At 40.6% G+C, this 12663-nt stretch overlaps 1 protein-coding gene across 1 annotated transcript in view; it reads right to left on the bottom strand.

The window, feature by feature from the left end:
- The window catches only part of LOC103512068 (tubulin alpha-1A chain-like), a 34472-nt gene extending 31115 nt beyond the window's left edge, over window positions 1-3357 (bottom strand). The window contains exons 1-2 of the mRNA XM_026825647.1: window positions 3131-3357; window positions 44-179 (exon numbers count right to left, since the gene is read on the bottom strand). Coding sequence (XP_026681448.1) covers window positions 44-179; window positions 3131-3251 — 257 coding nt within the window. The 5' untranslated portion in view covers window positions 3252-3357. The remainder of the gene's footprint in view (window positions 1-43; window positions 180-3130) is intronic.
- Window positions 3358-12663: the final 9306 nt, after the last annotated feature.

The following is a 12663-nucleotide window of genomic DNA, read 5'->3' as shown; positions in this document are numbered from 1 at the left end:
ACCGTTTAACCACTAAGCTACCAAGACAGGTGTTAGGTCTTACCTATCAAGAACAATGTCCACGATTTCTTTTCCTATGGTATAGTGTCCTCTGGCATAGTTGTTAGCAGCGTCCTCCTTGCCTGTAATCAACTGCTCTGGATGAAACAGCTGACGATAGGTACCTGTCCTGACCTCATCTGAAACATAGAACCCATCTCGTCTTCACTCAACCGACCAGGACCTACTTGCTAATGCTGCTATAGTAATGGTATGGCTGCTTTAGAAATAGTGAGAACTTAATACATCAGTTTCATGACTTATTACTTACTGGGTGTTTGTGATGGTATCTGTATTTTTGTTTGAACTAGACTGAATTGGAGGGAAAGAAATACACATCTATCGTATCAACTTTTTTTTTGAGCCACCCGACGTATCGCTGCCCCGACGACGCGCTTTTTTTTTTTTTTTTTTTTTTTTAAGTCACCCGACGTATCGCTGCCCCGACGACGCGCGACGGTGAAAAATGAGAAAACGATATTGCCATGACTTCATATTTGTCCCCCTAAAACGGCAACCTAATAGGTGCAACTGAGAAAAGGTCTTTAACTGAAATTGTAACCATTAAACACTGATGTTCAGAGAAAAAATTATCATTTTGAATTTTAACCCAATAAATCACCCTTTGAAATTGAGTACGGTTACTTTTGCACACCCTGTACAGTCGAATGATGATTGAAAATTTCTAGACTAGAAATCCCAAGTGTTGTCTAGTCTCATATCTCTGTATGCATGAAGCTCGGAACATGATCTAGGTCCTAGTTCCTATGGGATACAAGATACAAGGCTAGCACAATCACCAGAGCGGAAAATCTAAGATGAGACCAGAACTGTCCAGCATCAAGTTTCAGTTCGGGCGATGACCCGCTCACCGCAGACGAGAATTGAAAGCGAAATTTCCTCAGCCATCATTCTCTTTCAGAAGATGCCGACTTTAGGACTTTGCTAGAGATTGCGAAATAGGAATTAGAACTAACGGCTCAGTGAATTGTATAACTTAGTTGGAAAAAGGTCCGCTAAGGGACCCCATAGAACCGATCCATCAAAAAATGTGAAGAGCCAATAATGTCCTTCAAGTGTTAAACATTTGAAGTGAAATTTCCTCAGCCATCATTCTCTTTCAGAAGATGCCGACTTTAGGACTTTGCTAGAGATTGCGAAATAGGAATTAGAACTAATGGCTCAGTGAATTGTATAACTTAGTTGGAAAAAGGTCCGCTAAGGGCCCCATAGAACCGATCGATCAAAAAATGTGAAGAGCCAATAATGTCCTTCAAGTGTTGAAATTTTCAACAGCAATTATTTATTATTTATATTAGAATATCTTTGCATTTTGCATTATGCACCCGTTCCCACTAAAGTTAATCAACTTTGTGCGTCGGTGGTAGTTGGACGGGTGACCGTCTCGACACTCAGGTGCCGCTGTCTCCTGGTTGAAAGTGGAGAACAACACATGCTGCTGGCTATTTCGTATTTTAGGGTACACTCAGCCTCGTGAGGACAACTGAGGAGCTGATAGCTGGTTGAAAATTCCCGTAAAATGGCGATTAATAAATGCCGCCGCGCCGTACAGTAGCGGTTAAGGTGTCTGTTTGGTGAAGTAAAGTGGCACGGGTTTGTTTGAATCTCATCTTCGTCAGACGTCAGATTTTTAACTGGTTTATATGCTTCAAAGTTTCACAATTTTACTGGCATTTCAACGAGCTAGTCACCTGCCTGAATGGGGCCAGGAAAAGCTGACAATCACTTTTATATGTGCTGAAATCTCCCTCATTTCGATCATTCAGTTACATACCTGTACAGCATACAACAGGCCATATATTTGCCATGTCTCGGATCACATTTGACCATCTGATTGGCTGGTTCAAAGCAAGCGTTGGTAATTTCCGCTACCGTCATTTGTTCATGGTAAGCTTTCTCTGCTGAGATAACAGGAGCGTAGGTTGCCAGTGGAAAGTGGATGCGGGGATAAGGGACAAGATTGGTCTGTTAACAAACACAATATCTATGTTAAAGAAGGTATAACATAAGCTTTTTGGTATAGCTTTGCTTTCCTTTGCAATGCTTTGGTTGAGGGAACTGACTGAGAGAACAACAAAGCAAAGCTTTGATTGAGGGAACTGACTGAGAGAACAACAAAGCAAAGCTTTGATTGAGGGAACTGACTGAGAGAACAACAAAGCAATGCTTTGATTGAGGGAACTGACTGAGAGAACAACAAAGCAATGCTTTGATTGAGGGAACTGACTGAGGGAACAACAAAGCAAAGCTTTGATAGAGGGAACTGACTGAGAGAACAACAAAGCAAAGCTTTGATAAGCTTTCTCTGCTGAGATAACAGGAGCGTAGGTTGCCAGTGGAAAGTGGATGCGGGGATAAGGGACAAGATTGGTCTGTGAACAAACATAATATCTATGTTAAAGAAGGTATAACATGACTGAGGGAACAACAAAGCAAAGCTTTGATAGAGGGAACTGACTGAGAGAACAACAAAGCAAAGCTTTGATTGAGGGAACTGAAACAATGTAGTTCTTATCATCCCGAAATCGAAGAGAGAAGGAGGACGAGATAGGAGAAAGCCAGTTGTTCTGAGCATGAATCTTAGGTTAAAGGTGCGGGAATGCAGGGTCATCACGAGAACACCGGAAAGTAACCCGTTGAAATATTTGCAATCTTTGTTTGTAGCGCGATAACTCTTGAACGGTATGTCGAATGGTGATGAAATTTGGCCAGCCTCGGATTAAGGGGTGTTCAGACGGTTCCCCCGAACCGGGCGGCCCCCTCCTGGGACTTTGCCGCCTCCTCCTGGGGTTTTGTCTCGAACTTCGCTGTTGATTTTTTTTTCGCCTCAAACTTTGCTGGCGCCCTTTGCCAACTTCTGCCGCCATTTACCGCCCCCTCATCGCCAGTTTTTGAACCTCTAGTGCCCTTTGCCGCGCCTGTGGCACCCTTTTCCACCCGTTGGTTCCCCTATTTGGCTATTTTTGACTCAATCGGGCTTTGGGAGCCCCGGCATGAACGACACGTTTTAATAACACATAGTTTTCCACGATCTTCAAGTCTTCAGTTTACCGAACTTCTAGTCACTTACCGACCACGGTGGGTTCGAGATCTACAAACACCGCACGGGGTACATGTTTACCAGCCCCTGTCTCACTGAAGAAAGTGTTGAAGCTGTCATCCCCCGCGCCTATGGTTTTATCAGACGGCATTTGTCCATCAGGTTGAATGCCATGTTCCAAACAGTACAGCTCCCAACATGCATTGCCGATCTGGACACCAGCCTGACCTATGTGTACGGAAATACACTCTCTCTGAAACAGTAGGAACAGGGTTAATATTTAGATACAATGGAATTGATCGAAGGAAGTGAAGTCCTCAGTAGCAAAAATTGTTATTACCTACATATGTAGAACAGTACAGCTCCCAACATGCATTGCCGATCTGGACACCAGCCTGACCTATGTGTACGGAAATACACTCTCTCTGAAACAGTAGGAAAGGGTTAATATTTAGAAACAATGGAATTGATCGAAGGAAGTGAAGTCCTCAGTAGCAAAAATTGTTATTATGTACCTATTGTATTTGCATTTGGACAATATTAAGCAGAAAGGAACCATCCATACGGGGAATTCTAAACTGCTACAGAGGGACTACTCAGGCCGGCAATTCACTTGCAGGTAGACCTGACAGGTAGGTACGCCCGTCAGGTCTGGTCTACCTACTAGTGCATGCCAGCAATATTGAGTCTCTCAGGCGACCTGTTAGGTCTACCTAGTAAGTGGCTACCCTTAGCAAAGTCCATCCTGACATATGTAGGTACCTATTGTATTTGCATTTGGACAATATTAAGCAGAAAGGAACCATCCATACGGGGAATTTGCCTTAAGCATGGTTCTTTTTCGCTTAATGCTGCTATATTTCAGTCTAATATTTTGGGGTGCGGCCCCTGGTAGATCATTAATTTATCTGCCATAGCTTTGATAGAGGGAACTGACTGAGAGAACAACAAAGCAAAGCTTTGATTGAGGGAACTGAAACAATGTAGTTCTTATCATCCCGAAATCGAAGAGAGAAGGAGGACGAGATAGGAGAAAGCCAGTTGTTCTGAGCATGAATCTTGACCAATCGAGTATGAGTGGAATCCCAATGGTTTTCCCGTTATAATATCACAATCTATTGTACCTCTGGTTCTACGGTACATAGCTGTCTGGTCCTGGCACTCTGGGTCCTGCCAGTTCCAATGATGTTCCCACGACCACGTTAGTTCCTAATACGTATGTATATCGTACTCCTGGGTATTGTCATATGGATGAAGGTTTTGTCGTCTAACTAGTTGACAGCTGACTTTCCATGGTCTGTCTCTTTCTAAAAGGATGAGCCAGGGATTACTAAGCCATTATTTTATGATTAATATTCCTATATCTCACTGGTCTGGAACTTGTAGATGACTTGGCCTAGCGCACTACTGCTGCTCTACACTCACCTAATACCTAAACTGAGCTAGGTCAATTCAGGATTATTAAATTCTATAAGCTGCTAAGTTTCCCCAAGATTCAGTTAGACTTGTTTGATTTACGATAGCCTAATCCTTCCAGTTCTACTGGTTCTGAGGTCTATCAATCTCATGTTGTACGAGTAGTCACCAGTTACCTCGGAGAAAGAACGAAGAATGCTCGGAGACGGTTCGGTAAAGTCTCTGAGCATACTTTTAGAGCTGAACAAACACTTTAACATGAAATTGTAGACCCGGCTATCGGATTTAGGTGCCCACGTATCTACATAGTCCACTGAACTGTCCACACTGCCTTGACAACATGGACTCACCTCGTCGATCGACGGCCGTTCGACTATGTTTGGACACACCTTTAGGTTTAGGTGCCCACGTACAAAAGGGGTTTTTTTTCTTCGTCTTATGAAGGCTTTCCATGACTATCAAGTAGGTAGGTACCTATATTTAGACTGGGCAAGTGAGCACTAATTGTTTTATATTTCACGTCATCATTGACGTCTGAGCATCTCACGTGCTGCTGTCTCTTTCGGGGTGCACTCAGCCTCTTGAAGATAACTTATAGGAGTTGGTTTAATTTCGAACGAAAAAGGTAAGGTGGTACAAAAGCCTATGAGTGATATGACTTATGACATACCTTAGGTTGTTAAATGAAAGGACTGAAAGGGATTTTACCTTCATGAAAATATGTGCATATTGCAAATAAGAAGGAGGAGGAGTAGGAGATGATGAAGACGAATAATCCATCTTGTTCCTCTATCTGCAATGTTTACTCATTAAAAACATTGCAATTTTCTCGTGAAATAATTACGTACTACCTAGGCCAAAGGTCACTGACCTCACTTCATCCTAACTATCAACATTATCCTTTGCTATAATTATCAAGTGAGGTTTATGAGTACACTGCAAGTTTCCAACACGCTAGCAACATTACTAACAGACAAGACGAAAGCACTGTAGGGAGCTATCAGTAACATGACACTATAAGTAGGTATACCTAGGTAGATACACCAAGTAGGAAATGTAACTATAGGTACGCTGTACACCTGTCTTGATGGTGTGGCGGTCAAGATGCTCGCCTGGCAGGAGGACGTGGGTTCAATGTCGGCCGAGGTACGGAATTTTGTCCTCAATATTGTTTGAGAATTTGACCGCAGTAAGACCATACTCTTCTCTGAGGAGCTCAAGTCATACATGAGCAGATTTGACCCCAGAATAGAGAATAAGAGTGTTATCTAAGAGCCCATGACACACAGTGCACCTCTTTAACTGCCCCGCAAATCCAACATCATTATGGCCGATAGACTTGTGGCTGAGGCCGGTTGATGCTGCATGGGTCCTGTCCCTATAAACAACAGAAGTGGAGCCAACGATGGAAGCTGCTACAAAAATAACTGCTGGAGTATCGGGACTTTTCAGTCCTGTTCGAGTCAAGCAATATAACTAAATAGGAACTTTGCTTACTCTGTCCTCCGTTGGAACGGACAAAAATATCTAAGAGCCCATGACACACAGTGCACCTCTTTAACTGCCCCGCAAATCCAACATCATTATGGCCGATAGACTTGTGGCTGAGGCCGCGCGGTTGATGCTGCATGGGTCCTGTCCCTATAAACAACAGAAGTGGAGCCAACGATGGAAGCTGCTACAAAAATAACTGCTGGAGTATGGGGACTTTTCAGTCCTGTTCGTATCAAGCAATATAACTAAATAGGAACTTTGATTACTCTATCCTCCGTTGGAACGGACAAAAAAATATTTTTTTTTCGGTAGGACTGAGCCCAAATTAAATGATTAAAATATGTCCTATATGTACTTACTAAAAAGTTCGCCATATTTAATCAAAAATGGAAAAACCATCAGGTACTTAGAATTCACATCGGTCTTTCATTAAAATCCGGGCCTGCCCTATAGGTAATTATTATGAGTGCACCTACATGTTTGAGCAGTATCAGTAGGTACCTCCATACCTACTTATTTGTGCTTAGGATCTCAGGTAGATATTATTATAGTTTTTAATTACTTGATGTTCAAGTTCAACGATAGAAATAATGAAAAGTCTAGGTAATTTCTTGTACCTTACCGTAATTATTTATTAACCATACCTACAGAGTAAGAAGTTTTTTCCCCAATAGGTTTGATAGAGGGAACTGTAACTGCTAAGGTCTTATCGTCCCGAAAGAGAAGAGAGAAGGAAGACAGGATAGGAGAAAGAACCAGCCGTTCCAAGAACGAACCTTGTTTGTTTAGGATAAAATCCGCCCCTAGCGCTAACAAGTCAGACGCGCTACCTTCCAAGCTAAATAAGTTTCAACTTGACAATTTTGGATTTAGTTTGTCCTGAAATACATAAGTCTGTTTGTTTTTTCCACCAAATTTCTTAAACAGTTGACCCAATATTGATGACATTCATCAGAACGTGCTCTTAGTATTAGGAAAGTAGGTACCTACTAAAAGAATTGTCCCTCATTCTATTTCTACATAAGGATAGGAAACAGTATATCAGAACGTGCTCTTAGTATTAGGAAAGTAGGTACCTACTAAAAGAATTGTCCCTCATTCTATTTCTACATAAGGATAGGAAACAGTACTTGGACTTGGTGTTGTTTGCTGGTAATTGGCAATATTTATTCCAAGTAACTTGTCATACGTCATATCAGCATGCTTGCGTCATCCTGGTACCTACCATGTTTTATAATAATTATTATTATTATTATTAAGAGATTATTAGAAGAACTCCCATTACGGAATGTAGACCCCTGTCTAGACACTAATGATGTTTTATAAAACAAAGACTCGAGCTCAACACAATATACAATACTGAATAATGTATGTATAATATGCAGAATGGAAGTTGGTAATGGAAGCAACTCTATTAGCTAGACCAGTGGATCTCAACCGGGGGTACGTGAGAGACCCTCCGGGAGTACCCGGTACTCTTTATCATGGTGGTGGGGGTTCGTGGGTACCCAAGGAGTACGCGGGCGAAAAAATGTCGAGAACCGCTGAGTTAGACCAAGACCTACACCAGTGATTGAAAACAAGCATGCCGCGGGTACATGCCAAGGATGTCCCGATAGTTCTTGAAAAAAACCATCCCTAAAGGGACTTTAGCTAGAAATTTCCTACCCCCGCGGGGGTTTCAGGGATGGGATATACGCCGCACCAGAGCCAACCCCAACCCGGTGTTTAGAACAGTTTGGTTTGCCCGGATGGGTGTCACAAAAAGGTTTATAGCTGGAAAACGGAGCCGCGAGTCCGAAAATTTTAGGAACCACTGATCCTATTCAAATGATTTTTCTTCTCAGGAAATCTAAAGTTCAGAACAAAATCTAGACGAGATATCAATCTCGGTACTTCAGTAGGTTCTCTTCTCTTGTGGTGTCTCGATTTTTTTTATTATTTTGATATGGAATATGTCAACCACGTGGTGGCATACAATAAATTCGCCAAGCTAAGGCATAGCGTAGGCATGCAGCAGCATAAACACAGATGCGAGTGCATCTGATGCACCCAACTACCTATACCTACCTACAGCAAAAAATACGAGGTTCCTATAAGTAGTAGATACCTAGAAATAAGAAGATATTAACCTACCTCATGATTCATATCAACGGGCTAGGCAAAATTAAAAAAAAGTTAAAACAATAGCAACAGATGGTACCAGCGATGATGTTCCCTAAATTCAATTTAAAACCCATTAAATTAAATTCAATTATTAGAGTTTCTTTCTTAATTAAATTTTAATTTCTATTAAGTGATTCCAAAAATCCGTGGGTGGGTTTTATTCCTCTGAAGGTGTAGGACGGTAGGTACCTACCTATTATTTTTGGCTTTGTCGAATAATAAATACCTACAGACGATTTTGATCATTCCCCTAACCCTAAGTATCTACTACCTACATATTATGACTTGATCTTAGAAATACAGTCTTATCTATCCATCTAATTTCGATCTAGAGATTAAATTGTTTGATTAACAAAATTGCTCTGAACTATGACTTGTAGAAAATGGGGCTTTTACCCGTCTTCAACAGATAGACATTGATGGACTTGGACTTTTTAATCTAAAACCTATTCTAATCATTTGCTTTCTCCGTTTAACTAGAAATTAGACCGGTAAATATGTACCCACTTTTTTTAAAAGCTTCTTTTTAGGTCAACTTGCCCCGGGCCGCTAGTTTGACACGTCTGATTGGCTTATAAATAATCCAGACATGCAGACATCTATAAATGAAACTCCTACCCAGACACCTGTTATTATAGGAAAGTCTACAATAATGAGTTCTCATGGTAAGGAAGAACTTATCACCATTTCTCGTGACACAAATTAATTGGGCCTCACATGACCTACCTCTGTTTTTCATATTTGCTAGGGCAATGTTTCACACTTTGACACGCTACCTACATATTTTATCTACTTAACAATTTTCAACTCCTTTATTTCATAGATGGATATTTGTAAATTATGCTGATAGAGACCTAATAATAGGTAAAAAAATACTCTACAGTGGAGTAATTGGACCTTTACAAATAGCTTGAACGTGAAAAAAAAATCGACGGTAAATTATTTGATCCTTCGTTAAACGCACCTACTGTGATTGGAGTGTGAACGGAGAGTGGGAATCTGTCCTAAAAAGGGTTATGACTGTTATTACTTTTTTGTTGAGATGATTCTTTACTATACTGTCCAGTTCTTTCTTTTTCATTTTGCTGATTCGCTAGCTTATCATGCTCTTCATGAGAATTATTTCTTGTTGATTCAAGATCACTTTCCTTGTAAGAACCATTTTCTTTAGGTTCATTGCCACGATTCTCTTTATTGGATTTTGCATCATTTGCTTTATTAGAATTTTCATCATACTGTTTATTATGTGTCCCCGTTGCTTCAAACATTGGTATTATTAACATTTTGAGTTGTGGTTTGGATTGGTGTCAAATTAGTTTGTTGAGGTACCGGACCTGCCGTGTTAATATTTTGAGAAATTTGGCTGACCAAAACATTGGTATTATTAACATTTTGAGTTATGGTTTGGATTGGTGTCAAATTAGTTTGTTGAGGTACCGGCCCTGCCGTGTTAATATTTTGAGAATTTTGGCCCCGTTGCTTCATCAGACAATGATGTCTTTTCATATCTTGTAGATTTAGATGATTCTTGGTTAGTATTTTTACGTTTTTTGGAACTTGACCGTTGCTTCATCAGACAATGATGTCTTTTCATATCTTGTAGATTTAGATGTTTCTTGGTTAGTATTTTTACGTTTTTTGGAACTTTTGGATTGGTGTCAAATTAGTTTGTTGAGGTACCGGCCCTGCCGTGTTAATATTTTGAGAATTTTGGCCAACCAAAACATTGGCATTCTTAACATTTTGAGTTGTTGTTTGGATTGGTGTTAAATTATTTATTTGTTGAGGTACCGGCCCTGCAGTGTTAATATTTTGAGAATTTTGGCTATCCAGAATGTTTGCATTATTAACATTTTGAGTTGTTGTTTGGATTGGTGGTAAATTAGTTGTTTGTTGAGGTACCGGCCCTGCAGTGTTAATATTTTGAGAATTTTGGCTAACCAGAATGTTTGCATTATTAACATTTTGAGTTCCCGTTTGGATTGTTTGCAAAGAACTTCCAACAACAGGAATTTGTGCAACAGCAATATTTGCATTATTAGTAGCGGTGTTAATGGATCGAGGAGAAATCTCAACAATACTTATCCCTTCTGAATTTCGCGCAAAAGCTACATTTTGAGCTGCATTTTGGTTTCTGCTACAAGATGAACCTACTACGGAATTTCCTAGCACTAAAACATCTCTGAAATCATTATTTTCATCATAGAAATCAATTGTACCCCGCCTTTTATTCACTTCATAATTTGTGTGCTCCTCCTTCACGTAGTACCTACCTTTCTTTCCCCTCATTGTACTCCTCTTTCCTTTAATATTACTTCTGCTTCACTGCATTGGCGGCGATTGGTCAATCCCGCGTGGGATCCCGCGGGATTCAAAAGCCTGCGGGATTGCAATCCCTACACACGTAGCACTGGTTTTAAGGCCTAACCAACTGTTAAAACTATCACCAAATCAGTTAAAAACCGACATGATAACGAGAAAATTATTTATCATTTTATCAAATTCTTTTATCAAATTCAAGTCCAAAGGGGCCCTTTGAGGGCCATGAAAATATAAAAAGGCACATCTGCCACTCACGAGAAAAAGAATGAGCTATCAACCAACAAAATCGGTCCAGTAGTTTAGGCTGTAGAGCGGTGAACGTCAAAGAAGAAGCAGCAGCAGAAAATGTGTAAAAATTTGACGTTTTTCAAAGACAAATATCTCAGGCTTGTCTCAACCGATTTTGATGATTTTTTTTTTTCAACTTGGTCTACTTTCGTGCCCCAACAGCCTAACACACACATTCAATCCGTTTTCTTCCGTCATTTGTAGTTGTCTTCGCGTCTCAAGGAGTCTGCACTACACGCTGTCTTATTCTAGGTAGGTATCTGTATCTGTAAAATCCTACCCCAAAAAATACCACTTCGTGGCATAAAAAAAGACCCCGCCAAGTCGCTACTTTCCCTGTCGCGTACAATATCTCTAGTAGCGCGGTCAAACTTTCTTGACTTGGCGGGGCGGAGCGCTACCGCGCTCCTTAATAAAGGTGAAGGTGAGAAAAATCTGCCAAATCGGATCGTGTAAAAATACACAGGCGTGCATACTGGAACTTGGCCTGGCGTAGGACTGCTGTGCCCTCAGATCAACTAAATGGGAGTGGTGTGATATAGTCGCGAAATGGCGAAGATCTTGAACCTACGGAAAGAAGATTTTGAAATCTTCCAAGTGCAAGGCAAGTTAGGCAAGTGAACACTCTGTTTTACTTTCCTTATCCTATAGGAAGGAAAGTAATGTAATCGGGTCAAATTTTCGATGGTCAGTTTTTGATGCCAAATCACGTTTTGAGGTCCCTAGAGCCTAAATCCAAAGTTTCAGCCATTGGTCCGTGTGTGTATCTGTGAATCTGTCACCTAGCGCTAACAAGTCAGACGCGCTAGCGCGCTACCTTCCAAGCTAACTAGGTTGACAATAAGAAGTTTCAACTTGACAATTTTGCATTTAGTTTGTCCTGAAATACATAAGTCTGTTTGTTTTTTCCACTATATTTCTTAAACAGTTGACCCGATATTGATGACATTTAATAAAAATGTCCTTTAATTGATCAACCGTGGGTCCAATGAAAACTATTTTCCTTACAAGTCCAAGATCTAAATGGACCAGGTGCTCACACTATACAGGTAGTCGCAACCGTGGGTCCAATGAAAACTATTTTCCTTACAAGTCCAAGATCTAAATGGACCAGGTGCTCACACTATACAGGTAGTCGTGTTCTAATTGTGTGATTTTTCATTTAGATGTTCTCTCGTTGTGATTTTTCATTTAGTTTGGTGCAGTGCAGTTTTCTGCTTGAGCAGCGAAGAGAGAAGACGGATTTCCTTTCTCCATTTTCTTTGAATTTCTCTCATTTTCAATGATTCCTATTTCTAGGTTCCATCATTGGGTTTTCCTCAGATATAACTATAACTACCTACCTATAACCTACCGAGTTCAAATAAATAAGATGGAATAGAAGTAAGTTTGTAACAAGATCTAATCTAGCCGGAGTGACAAAGGATTTGATGAATAATTAGTGGTTGGTTGCGTTTCCTGTGTTTTTTACTTTTCCACATCATTTAACACCAGGTAAGGTCTGAGGTTCGGAGCAATATCTATTTCAATGTCTTATAGGTAGGTATTCGAGGTATATCACGTCTTATACAGCATTGCTGGGCGTAGCTTAACATGAACGCCCTTCCTTTCCAAACGAAATTACTTTGAGCAAACATCTCCACAGTCAGCCCCGTAATAATGAGTATCATGCACAGATTACCGTATTATAAATTAGCACAGCATAGCCATAGCTCTTACATAGATATAAGTAGGTAGATACATATAATAGTTTTGGTAGATAGTAGCAGCCTCCCAGGCCGATTGAGTATCACACGAGGCTTGCACGCTGGAGGTCCTGGGTTCGATTCCCGGCGGGGTCGAAGTTTCTTCGGCTCTGTGCTTGGAGTTCGAGGTAT

The sequence above is a fragment of the Diaphorina citri genome, unplaced genomic scaffold (assembly GCF_000475195.1).
Source record: "Diaphorina citri unplaced genomic scaffold, Diaci psyllid genome assembly version 1.1 scaffold786, whole genome shotgun sequence".
Taxonomy (NCBI): domain Eukaryota; kingdom Metazoa; phylum Arthropoda; class Insecta; order Hemiptera; family Psyllidae; genus Diaphorina; species Diaphorina citri.
The sequence above is the reverse complement of the archived record's forward strand: the minus strand, read 5'-3'. Positions and strand labels throughout refer to the sequence as shown.